This window comes from Arctopsyche grandis, chromosome 7, assembly GCF_051622035.1.
Source record: "Arctopsyche grandis isolate Sample6627 chromosome 7, ASM5162203v2, whole genome shotgun sequence".
In the NCBI taxonomy this organism is placed as follows: domain Eukaryota; kingdom Metazoa; phylum Arthropoda; class Insecta; order Trichoptera; family Hydropsychidae; genus Arctopsyche; species Arctopsyche grandis.
In genome coordinates this window covers 10,697,406-10,710,016 of record NC_135361.1, presented here as the reverse complement: position 1 = coordinate 10,710,016, position 12,611 = coordinate 10,697,406, and the positions used below count along the sequence as shown (strand labels likewise).

Here is a 12,611-nt window from a genome sequence, read left to right as displayed (position 1 = left end):
TACTTAGCCTTCCTTTCCTAATAACATCTTGTTTGTCGGCAAAACTTCTGAATGATTTGTCAAACAATCGATCGAGAATGCAACATTCCAATGCCTCGTTATTTGTTTCCGCGCGATCGGCACTGATTTGTTCCGAGTTAATCGTTTTGTGACTTTGCAATTTTTGTGTTCAAGAAGTTCTGTGTTTATATATGTTACTTTATTAACAAAAAAATAGTTCAGAATGTTTGATAGACACGAATTTGAAATGCCGATCCTGGAATCTGAACTTGATTGCTGATATTTTAAAATTTTAGGTAAAACATTTTAAACTAGTGTAGTCCCTCTAGCGACGACAAGGCTGGTAATATCATATTTTGAAATTGAAACTATTTTTACGTGTTGCGAAACGTTGCATCCCCACTCATCTGAGCCGTTAAGCTAGAATAGAACATTGAAAAGGAGTCCTAGGCTCTTCCCATTCTTACCCCATTTTGAGTATAATATTTTAAACCTAGCTTGGTGTTTACGTAAGGAAGTTTCACTTTTGTAGTGTGTAGTGTAAAAAAAAAACAGTTGATTTTTTCTCCTCTAGTTTGATAATTTGCTGCCACAAATTGAAGCAGCAAGTCCACAAACAAACTCCTCATAATACAATATGAACATTCGCCACAGTGCAAAAATTTTTCACACTAATGTATGTGTATGTAAAAATTGTCCAAAAAAAACCCTCGCACGCGAAGACCGCATGATCCAACGGGGCCGTTCGCACACTGTAATAATATTATGATCGCTTTTCGATCACAACAAATGTGACGAATGGCGTTTATCAACGAACCGCACAAAGTTCAAGCGGTTAGTTCTATACTGCGAATATTTATATTGGTGGCTGGCTCCGAGTATAAAAATAGACGCTAAAACTGCCGCTACATTCATAAGCGGCTCACCTGCACAGGTAACGGCTTATGAGCCCCCCCCCCCCCAATCTCCACGTCCCCTCGCCCGTTCCTTCGCAGACGACGTAAGGTTAAGCAAACGTAAACAAAACGCGAAGAGAAAAGGAGGTCAGGTGCAGAATGTTGCGGCACTGGTCGATTAGCCAACACGGCGGCAGTGGTACGTGAGACACGAAAATGCGGCGAAAAGAAAGGAAGACGAGACCGAGAAGAGAGAGGCAACCGTACAGGTATGAAAAAAACCCCGATGTCGCAACGTAACATCAACATCAACAACACAATACATAGGAAGTGAAGGAGACGGAGTAGAGGGAGGAGGTAGGAGTGGAGATGGTGGAGCAGAGTGCGTGTGAAAGTTCAAGCGGTGAATGTCGGAAGATATGCGCAGCAACAGTCAATAATAAAAAAAAAAGTACAAAACTTTCACGAGCATATGAAGGTATGCTTAATTGGGTCAAGCTTCAGACTGATTTTGTCCACACAGGTCTCATAGTTAGTCCGGACTGAGATTTTTATCTGCACAGTTGTTTGATTCCGTAGTTTTGGACCAGGCGTTGCAGAATTTCACCCGAGTACTGTGCAAGTAACCATTTGAGACCTCGATGAAAAGGCATTGAGTGATGCAACAGTGTCGAAAACATCCCAAATCAAAAAGTGCGACGCAATAGCGTCGTAAAACGAACTAAACTTCTATAATAGGCAAGAAAACGAGGTCTCAACAAAGTATGTTATGCTTCAAGGCAATGTCGTCCAGCATGAGCACGAACGAATTTGATTACTGATGCAATTACAATAATATTTTAATAGTTTTTCCTGATTGATTTGGAAATTTCGTTTTATATGTATGTAAATATGTACACAATACTAATGATGATGTGTTTTGAACAGTTTCAATGCCAAACATCGGTTTGTTTGTTTCTTAGTCAATTTCGCGGAATTGTGATGTTGCATCCTTTTCAACGTGGATAATAATACAAGTTACGGAATTGAGTTACCAATGCATCCGAATGCACAACATTCTGATAAAAAGTGCTATAAATAAACGTATTATATTAAAGGTTGGAAAATCACCTGAACGAAGGTCGTTACCACATCAATGCGACACACAAAAACAAAACGGAAAAAATACGGAAATACCAATATGAATGTTCACGCGTAGTAAAAGCTCATCGCATGCGAAAGCAATCAATCAATGAAGAAATCGTTCCAAGGAAAAACAATAAAACGAGCGAGTCAATAATAACGCACACAACATTATATGATTGAGTTTGGATTCTAAGGGTGGGGGCGGAGGGGGTGGACGAGCAAACAACGGACACCAAATTAACCGAGGAAATATTTGCAGATGGGGAAAACGAGTTGTTTTCCACCCGCTTCAGGGAAAACTCGTAACGGACACTGGATCTGACGAACGCACTCGCGTACTCGGAAAGTCACGAACTTACCAAAACATCCAAGTTAATTGCGATATAAAATTTAAATTAAAAACTGCAACTCACAATGTATATGGTACTACGACATAATATCCGTTCGATGGAATGTTCGCCCGATAAATGATCCAGACGATAAAACGTCCGACTGGTTCAAAAACAAATATAAAAAAATTAATAATGTTTAGATATTTGTGACCGTTTAACCGACCGGACGTTTTATGTTCTGGATCTTTTATCGGCCGAATCTTACATACATATATTGTGATACGATATGCAAAGCTTAAACTGCATGCAGCTTCTTTCTATAAAGGTGAGAGCTAGTGTGTAGATAAGAGAAAATAATAGTAATTACTAAGAAGAATAACGATTTATAATTGAATACGTTGTATCATATGAACTACCTGGGCAAAGTTCGTTTACAACATAAACGTTTACAAATGAGGAAAATCCAGATTTTTACAAGTCATGTTTTGAAAAATCTAAATTTTATTAATAAATAAAATCATAAATATTCCAATATAAACAATTTATTTTTAGAACACACACACGCAGGTACCTCCGTCATCACCAAACGAGTTGCGTCAATCTGCACCGAACGGAAGATCATCTTTTTAAAACCGGACTTTGGGTCCCGCAGTTAACCCTATCGATGCCGAAGTACGCCTCAACATATTATATACAAAATAATAAATAGACAAGACTACGTCACGGGAGATGACGTCACGCGGATGGTTTACTGCGCAGTTCGCCATCGGCCGCGAACAATGCGGTAATTTGCGCTAACGAGAGAGGCTTTCGAGGCGAACGGTACACGAATATAGATGTACACAGAATACCTGTGTGAAAGAAATCGAGGCCGCCGCACAAAAATCCGTAGGAATTTCCGAGATTGTATAGTGGGATCGAAGCGTCGTGTCCCGAGTGGAAATCGGGTCCAGAAGTGAGCGATGCGCGGGGATGCACCTTGACACGATTGAGAATGATGTCAAGCGCGCGCTGCAAGCTGCATTCGACTTAATGGCAAATTTGAACTTTGGCGCCAAAATAATGAACATCGAAGTTCATATGCTTCATAATGTGTAAAATTTTCATACGAATGGGTTTGTTGACTAAATTACTAGTTCCTTGAACATGCATATATTATTCAAACCTATCAATGAAACTGCCATGATCTTGTTAATGTTTATACATACATAAGGACAGGAAAAATACCACGCGTCGTCCAAACAACAACTATTTTTAATGACAAGTATGACTAAGGTTGGGTGCTCGATTGCTATTTCCTAGTAAAAAGGGGTTGCCTATTGTCAATTTCTATTTTCAACCTTTTTTTTGCTCTCTAGCTATGTTATTGACAATAGGCAACCCCTTTTTCCTGGGAAATAGCACTCGAGCGCCTATCCTTAGTTATGACCAGAGTTCGGCGCCTCAGTGCACTAAATGGGTCCAATATTGTCAATTTCTATTGTTTAATTCAATATAAATTGACAATAGTGAATCCACTTAACGCACTGAGGCGCCGAACTCTGGTTATGACTATCGTTCTTAGAAAATCTTTATTTTTACTAGTTACTAGGCTTTTCTGTTTCATTTGGCAAACGATAGAGCTAAAATTCCTATAGTTTTCCGACCGCTGACTTTATTGCATCAGCGGTAATTGGAGTATTAGTCACATTGCGATCGCCCAAAAGACGATTCTTGCCATTAAAATCGCGAATACGGAATATTTGCCAGATGTTCCGTTATTTTTATTTTACATATAATATACCAGGAAGGCTCGACAGGAAGACCCCGATGCGCCTTCCTGGACAATTAATTACAAACAATGCAGCATTTTATTATTACATAAATCACTGTATTTCTAATTAATTAATTAACCCATTGAGACATCTACGGATTTAGATTTCGTACAAATTATACACAATAAATACAGAAGATTTGTGACAACAGGAAAGATGATTTTTTATATACATATAATATATAGAGATTTCAGTGACTTTTGGGCGAGCGCTTGGCGACCGCCGAATCACCGAACCGCATTCAGCACTGTTGGTGCGTGTACTGTGTATTGTCATCGCCCTAATCACCATCAGATTCCTAGTTTGAATACATACATACATAGTGGATACGGTGCGACGTTGAAACTTCGGAAACACACCTTTGCTAGAGGTATTCACTAACTCCTCAGTTTTGAAGCTAGAGTTGCGTGCATATTTACCTAGAGTGTGGCCGAGCCAGCCGACCCACTCGTCGCGCGATTGCAGCGAAGACACCCGACAGAGGCCGACAATACAACACCACGGTAGAAAGTGCAACGGGCCGATCGGAATGCGACGGCGTTCTCTCAGATCTTCGGAGAGGAATTTCGCCGCGCTTTTATAACCGTTGGTTCGCTGCAGAAGAGGCGGTCTTCGGAATGCCGTTATGCGGAGGAGCCGGTCGCGGACGGCAGCCGGCGAGGAATGCGGCCCCGGGGCGACGCCCCTCAGCGCCCCCGGGGGCCCAACAACCCCTCCCTCCCTCTCTCTCCCCCTCCTCCAGGTTAATTTCGGCCGTCTAGACTGGACTTGGACGAGTGCGCCCCACGGCCCCCCCCCCGGTCCAGATATTTGGTGCGATGAACTACGACGCGGATGAATGGGCGCGAGGACGGGGCCCTTCACCTTTCTCGCATCAGACGCTACGCACTTTGCACCGTCAATACACATACATACAAAAGCGTACATATGTATATAGTATATCGTCATCGGCGTCATACGCGAGCGCGTCATTCGACAGTTACTCTCGTCCCACGCTCGAATCGATGCGATCCGGACTCACAACAATAACAATGATGGCAGAAAACGAGCGGAAGGCCTCTTCCTAATCCGACTCTTATTAACTTTCGCGTTGCACATGCGTGCGTGCACTATACTGTACTACATACATACTTATATAATCGCAAACGGTTCAGGAATGCAGAATTGACGTTGAAATTGGTGTTTGCATTTCGAAATTAATGTCGTGTAATGTGTATTTTCCGCATAATGTGTCATAAATCAACAAGGCGCTTATGCATTTCGAAAATTTCGCATTTGATAAATGTAAACGTTAATTTCTTGTTATTTAACAATAATGTTAATGAAATACCGACGGGTGACTAATTTTTAACTACGTAATGGCAAGCAATTAAAAAAGCAAAAAGGTTCTGATAAATATTTTGAATATTGATTTATTATGATCAGTCTGGTACTATTATGTATAGCTTTAGTCATAAACGACAATTTAACTATCATTATCATAATAAAAAATGAATCAAATGATGACAGATTCAAACAAATCTGTTACAATGTGTGCTCTGTATTGACTATTCACTATTTACATATATTAAATAAATAAATATTTTAACAGTTTAATAATTAATAAATACTAAACAATGTTTTTAGAGTAATCAAATTACACCGAGCAACAAAAAATCCCGTTTTTTACTTACCGAAGCGAAGACTAATAAAATCTTTACTAAGTTTGATCCATTGAATTCAAATATTACAATAATTTTTGAAACCCTTATAAATGTGGTAAAGTGAAAAATTAGCCAATATTACGTAGAAAATGTATATTTGACTTTTAAAAATCTTAAATAATTAAAAGCAATAAATAATCACAATCAATAGAAAAAACATATGAATATAGATTCCAACACTCACTTTAGGTACAGAAATACTAGATTTTTAATTTAAGACCGCATAAGGCTTTTAAATTTTTTTAAATGAAAGCAAGCCAGCACAAATTATTGTCATATTCGACTTCAGTGGGTCAAACATGGTAAATATTGATTAGTTTTCACTCCGGTAATTTTTTTTTTATGAATAGATTTTAAATTTCTATGCGAAAATCTTTGCACAAAATCACAGCCAAAAAATAAACACATCAACATCATATGACTGGTCGACTAAGCAAAGGTGAATGCAATTATTTTTAAAACATAAACAACATTAGTCGACAAATTTCAGACGGCTTCAATGAACAAACGCGAGAAAATTTCAATTAAAATACAATTTCCTTCAACATCAATCCGGGCGTAAAATTGTCACAATAAATACATTATAATGGAGTGAACATGTAATAAATACTCACAGTGCTGCACATATTGCACTATCTACTACGGCTCGTATTTTCGACACAACACAATCATTTTTTTCAATGAAAATACACACACGCACACATTCACTACGTTTATTTATGCATTTTATAACACAACAAGAGAGAGACTTGTGAAAGAAAACGACAATTGCTTTACTACATATACGATACTACGTACAATATATTGAATGAACGGGTCGTCGTGTGCAATACAACGGGCACATTGAGAAATCCGCACTCGACTGATGTTTACAATCGCAAAAACATGTAGGTAGACGACAACAACAGCGACAATAATTCATTAAAGTCGAGTTATAAATAAAATGCACGTTACATATCGAGCACGAAAAGAATTTTGACATGCAATAACTGGTGACTGGTAGAAAATTTGTTTACGATCCGAAAGCGAAAATAGAAAAAAAGTTCCATTCGTTGAAAATGCGACTTGGACTTTTGGCGCGAAAAATATCTGAGCGCGCGCTCGTTCGTCAGGTCGCAACGATAGCAATCCCGACCATATATCGTTTTTATATACAAATATTAATGTAAAATGTATGAATGTATGTGTGTATGCGGAATTCGCGAATTCAAATCGTGGCCGATTTCGTTCCACTTTCGCGCTCAGGCACGTTTCTAAAAAGTTTGTTTTGATGCGAAAGTGCGCTTACGTAAACAACACGGCGACGCAACAAAACATAAACAAATGAGAAATCACAAATTTTGCACATAATAATATAGCAAAATCAGGGCAAAAGCCAAGATAATACAAGACGGTTGCAATGTACTTTACAATTTTATATAAATATTTCAACATTTATAAGTATTTAAATCGTAAATTTCACCATATTGTACTTTCGTTTGAAACTTTAGTTTTTGTTTTTTTTTTTTGATACTGTTTACATCGCTCACTTGTAAAAATGCGCGTAAACGTTGCGAATCGCATTTCGCGCGTAACATTCTCCCCGTCGTATCTACGAGTGGTTTATATTTTGAAAACATTGCCGCGTGGACATGGCGTAAAAGCGCGTCGTTATTGCCGCGCGTACGTCGAACTCGAGCCGACCAATCACGACGCTCCGTTTGAATATTAGTTAATTAATTTAAAAATACTACGCTCATTTGTTTGGAGGCGTGGAACGGAGGGGGCGTAACGTAAACAAAACAAAAGTGACAGAAGAAACGGGTCGAACCTTTTTGTGGGTTTGCCGCTGCTTGACGGTCTGGCGGCTGGAGTTGAATCCGAGTATCCTGAGAATCCTGTTGGCGGCTGCGAGCAGCGCCTGAGCGCCGCGCGATCGTCTCTTGCCGGTGCTTCTGGCCGGGATCATCGAACTCATGGCAGGGGAAGGAACCCCGCGGCGGGCATTCACACCACCACACTCTTTACGCACTATTTATACTATATATACTGTATATACTGTGTATTGATATTTGAAATCGAATTGAATGATCGAGTATTTGTGTGACACGACACACGCGACTGGCGTTTGGCGTCTGTTTGTTTTGACGGTTGGCGCGGATCGAGCGCACGCACGAACTGTGTGCGGACGCGTCCGAAACGTGTGACGCCGCGATGCCGACTGCCGAACTACACACTGGAGTGGAGAGCCGACTGCCGACTGCCGACACCGGAGGGGTGGGGGTGGGACGCTGCTCGGCGCGGGGAAGCGGGCGCGGGGAAGGGGAGTTGCGGCCCGAGTGGGCGCACGTGGTCCGTTTCAGTGCGCATGCGTGCATCCGACTCCGACATGCCGCGCCGTGCACTGCTAGTATTATCTTTACTCTCGCACACACTCGCACTCCGCGACTAGCCTGTACACCTACACCTACACCAACACCCATGCAGGCACGCCCGTAAACACCACGCCGCGTTATTTACGTTGGCGCGCTGCGGTGGTAGGACGCGCGTGCAAATCGCCGCGAAAGCTCGCCCGTCCCCAGCTTCGACTCTGCGGCCATAAGCGATTCGCTTGTGTGCATCATATGATTTTTTTATTACATTCTTACCACGATGCCGTGACACTCACGGCTTAATTTGTACATTATTATGTATTATGCAATGTCAATTTGAAATTATATTCAATCAGACGGTGATGGCAACTAGAGGGCAGGTAGCCTATTTTGTGAGGTGCCGTTTCAAAAGTTAAATCAGATCAATGAACAATAAATACCGTTTCAAAAATTAAATCAGATGCCAACAACTCTAATGGGAAATGATCGACTGCAAAGTCACAAATCTGACTGGCAGAACCACAGAAATACTTCAAATCAAATGTATGATTCTTTTCAATCGAAGCCTAACTGGGAACTTTCAGCTAACTATAGCTATAATGATACAATATACCCAGTGGTGTAGTCGGGCCAGGTCGCCGCCCTGGTACTTTGATATAAAAATTGTTTTTCGAGTACAATTTAATAATATTTTTACTTATATTTTATATAAAATTTTATATACCAAGTATTGTGAGCAAGCTCTCGTTTTAACATTTGGTGACTACAGCCGTATCCTCACTCAAATGCTCATTTGAGTGCAGAAAAAACAACCAATTGAAAAAATTATAGACACTGAATGCTGCCGAAATCGAATCATCTAACAAAATTTTCAGAACTGTATATTATATTGCAAAAAATAATAAGCCTTATTCAGACCACTTTTGTTGACTTTTCAAGTTAATTAGCATTTGATTTTTTATAAATAGTTTTACTTCCAATATTAGGATCCATATTTTTTAAGTAACGAAAAAAGCGGGGGAGGGGGGGGGGTGTCGTAAAAATTAAACACTGACCTGGTACTTTTTTATTTAGCACTACATCATTGAATATACCTATAATTAAATAGGGTAGCGGAGTCATGGAGTCGGAATTGTAAAAAATTAGCCGACTAAGTCCTTTTTTTTATTATTTTCTTTAATTAATAGTATTATGGTGTGTGTCAACTAGTCTCCAATTTTACTGAAGTAAACACTATTAAATTGAAAATTGATATTCTCTTTATAAAAATCATGAATTTAATTTATATTATGAATAATCATCGCCGAATTGCACTCTTTTGGTGTGTTATGGCCAAAATCGATAGTTTCCTTCGTCTCATATTTTTTTTTAATTAAATTGATTTGTTTGTGTATGAAATTCAAACACTATGAATGTACTTACTTGTTATTTATATCTAGTTAATTACCAATAATTTAATAAATTGGGTCACATGTCGATTTTTTTGATTCCATATATTTATTTATGGTTTGAAAATCGCTATTATTTTATTATTAACAATTACCCTGGAACGAAAGGTCGATCTTACTAAAATCGTTCAAGTTAGAATCAGATTTTGAAGTCGGAGTCGAAATTGAATCGTAAGATAAAGCCGGAATCAGAGTCAGTAAATTTGGAATTCCTGATTTAAGGACTAAACAAAATAAAGGAGGTATGTAAAAAATGACTTTAAAAATGAATTCTTCTTAGCTATATGCATATGTATTTATTTAAAATTAGCATAGCACAGCTCTGTTTAAATTATATGTAAGTACTGTGTATTGAAAAGAAAATTGATGTTTTATATGTAAATGTGTAGTTTGTTCTGATAGAATATGAAAAAAGGAATAAAAGTACAAAAATTACCAAGATATGTAATTTAGGCAAATATAATGAACGTATCACCATTGTGATGTGACATCACACATTACTGATGTGAACTGTTGTAAATTTAGGGTCGAAGACTAGTCGAGGTGTTTGATTTGAAGTTGTCGCATGGGGGAATTTTAACACGACTCGATTTGATTGAAACAGGGTTGTGGAATCGTTACAATAAATCCGAAATATAAAGCTCATCGTTTTGATTTGGATGATGTCGACTTTTTTGTGCCAATCGGGTGCATACGATGTTATATTCACAACAATATTTTAATATTGTTTCTAAAAAGATTTTTGTTTTCATTTCAATGACGTTTAATTATTAACTAATGTAAAAAAAACTAACATGAACAATTTACGTATGATTTAGGTACATAAATGGATGTATAGGATTTATTTTGTTGTTGAACCAAGCTGCAGCTGAAACGCATGTGCGTGTGAAACAAAATGGCGCGAAAACTCGTAGTGTTTCTAAATACGCGATGTTTGTATTCATATGCAAAAAAGTCTAAAACATATTTTTTAGCAAACATGACCTAAATCTGTGTATAATTATTTTCATGTAAAAATAATTGCCGAAATGCATCTGACCTTAGCTGACTTTCATTTTGGGGGGTGATCTCAATATGCAATCAGATTCTAACGGAAATGATGCGGGTGCAAACAAAATGACGGTTAATAACGGCCAGTTTTATGCAATTTTTTTTAGTTATTATACCCATTACATAAACAAATATTAGCGAAGTAAAAATATATATGAGAGATAATGAGAGCATATAATGCAAATTTTATACGGTATAGTGTGAAAACGATAAATTTTGCCTATTTAAGCGTTTAAACAATTAAAATCTGACAAGACGAGTGGGTGGTGGAAAGTCAAATATATACATAAGGCTACTAGCTATTAAACATCGCCGTCTTCAAAAATTTCGCAAACTTATACGTATTTATTACAATTATTTTTCACCATCGAACTAACAAAATCGTTTAAAATTTCCATCGCGCAAAATGGCAAAGTTTCAAAACGATCGGAAAATTGAAGGAATTTCAGGTCAATCGTTTGCGAAGTGAAACATAATAAAAGAGCCTTGTAAAAATGTACTAGTATTACAATATTTTTATTTCTCATAAAAAATATTCTCTCAACTTGAATCTTTTTCTTAGAATTGTGAGTTACAATTCCTTTGCAAACATACTTTGTAAGTACATATTCCGTTCCTGGAAGTCTTGTGAATGCTAAATTCGCAAAAGTTGACATTAACGTTTCATAGAAAACGTTATTACTTGAATGCACTTTTAAAATAAGATGTCAGTCAAATAAAAAAAAATATTGTTTTTGAAAGAGAAAAGCTTTTAAATTTTTGGCGCCCGGTCATAAAACTTCAAATAAATTCTCGTTATTGTTATTCTTGTATTGAGTACAAGCAAATAATGTTTTATTATTATCACTTCTACATACAGCGACAGTGTAATTTTTCAACGAGCTTCTTCTACATACAGTGAAATCAAAAGCAAAAGATACAATATGAACATTTAGATGTAAGTACTAATACTGCGAACTTACTCACCGAATTTTCGAGAAAATGACTTCATAACCGGAGGATTTCCAAAATTTCTACCGAACGCCATGACTCATCCACCATATTGTATCTCCTCTTCGACGTTTGACGGACGCAACCTGTGACCTTTCGGTCATATTTCGCTTTTTATGCCTCATCGTGCTCTATATTGCCGTGTAACGTAGAAAGCATGAAAGCCCAGACCCTCTGTTAACAACTTCCATACCATCCGACCCATGAAAGTGTACTACACGTAACGGCCCACCTTCCGTCTACGCTAAAAAAGGTTCGTTCATAATAAATTTTGCAAAGAAACTTGCGAATATATGAAGAGCCTACTATAGTTATTAGATTTTTTATGTATTATATATGTATACGAGCGCCTAGTAAATTCACAAAAAGCACACCATAAAAGTCGACTGACGATATTGTATCAAGAATACCATACAGACCTTTGGTTGCTGATAAAAAATATTCATCCAATTTTATTTTTTAAAAATTTAAAATGTTTCAACGAAAAAAATATTAGATGATAGATTTAGTTCAGGATGGGAAAAATGAATGTTTTTTGGAGAGGCCACCATTCCTCATTTCGTATGATAGTGATGATTATTAAATCACTTCCAAATTGAGTTATATGTCCTGTTACATATAAAAAAAACGTTATATTAAAGAACCTACGAAATATATGTGTTATAACTAGAGCCCGGAATCTGAAGGGGCTGTTTATTGTTCATGATTGTAAATGCATTGTTAAAGGTTTGCCGAACCTTTTTTTACAAAGGATTTACAACAATTGAACAATAGGCGGCACGTTTCCGGCCCCTTCAGATTCCGACATCTAGTTATAACTAGTAGTCACCGGAGTCTGAGGGGGCCGTGTATTGTTCAAAGGTTGTAAATGCATTGTTAAAGGTTTGCCGAACAATGGATAG

The 12,611-nt window shown here is 37.8% G+C and overlaps 2 protein-coding genes across 4 annotated transcripts in view; both read right to left on the bottom strand.

Annotated features, from left to right (window-relative positions):
* Pdk1 (Phosphoinositide-dependent kinase 1) overlaps positions 1-8,110 on the bottom strand; it is a 38,402-nt gene extending 30,292 nt beyond the window's left edge. The window contains exon 1 of one of the 3 annotated variants that reach the window (XM_077434011.1): positions 7,681-8,110. In XM_077434011.1, coding sequence (XP_077290137.1) covers positions 7,681-7,827 — 147 coding nt within the window. In that variant the 5' untranslated portion in view covers positions 7,828-8,110. Of the gene's footprint in view, positions 1-6,484 lie in introns of all 3 variants that reach the window. The other 2 variants (XM_077434013.1, XM_077434010.1) reach the window with 2 other exon arrangements.
* Positions 1-12,611, bottom strand: part of LOC143914760 (uncharacterized) — a 1,424,209-nt gene that overhangs the window by 782,123 nt on the left and 629,475 nt on the right. The window lies entirely within an intron of this gene.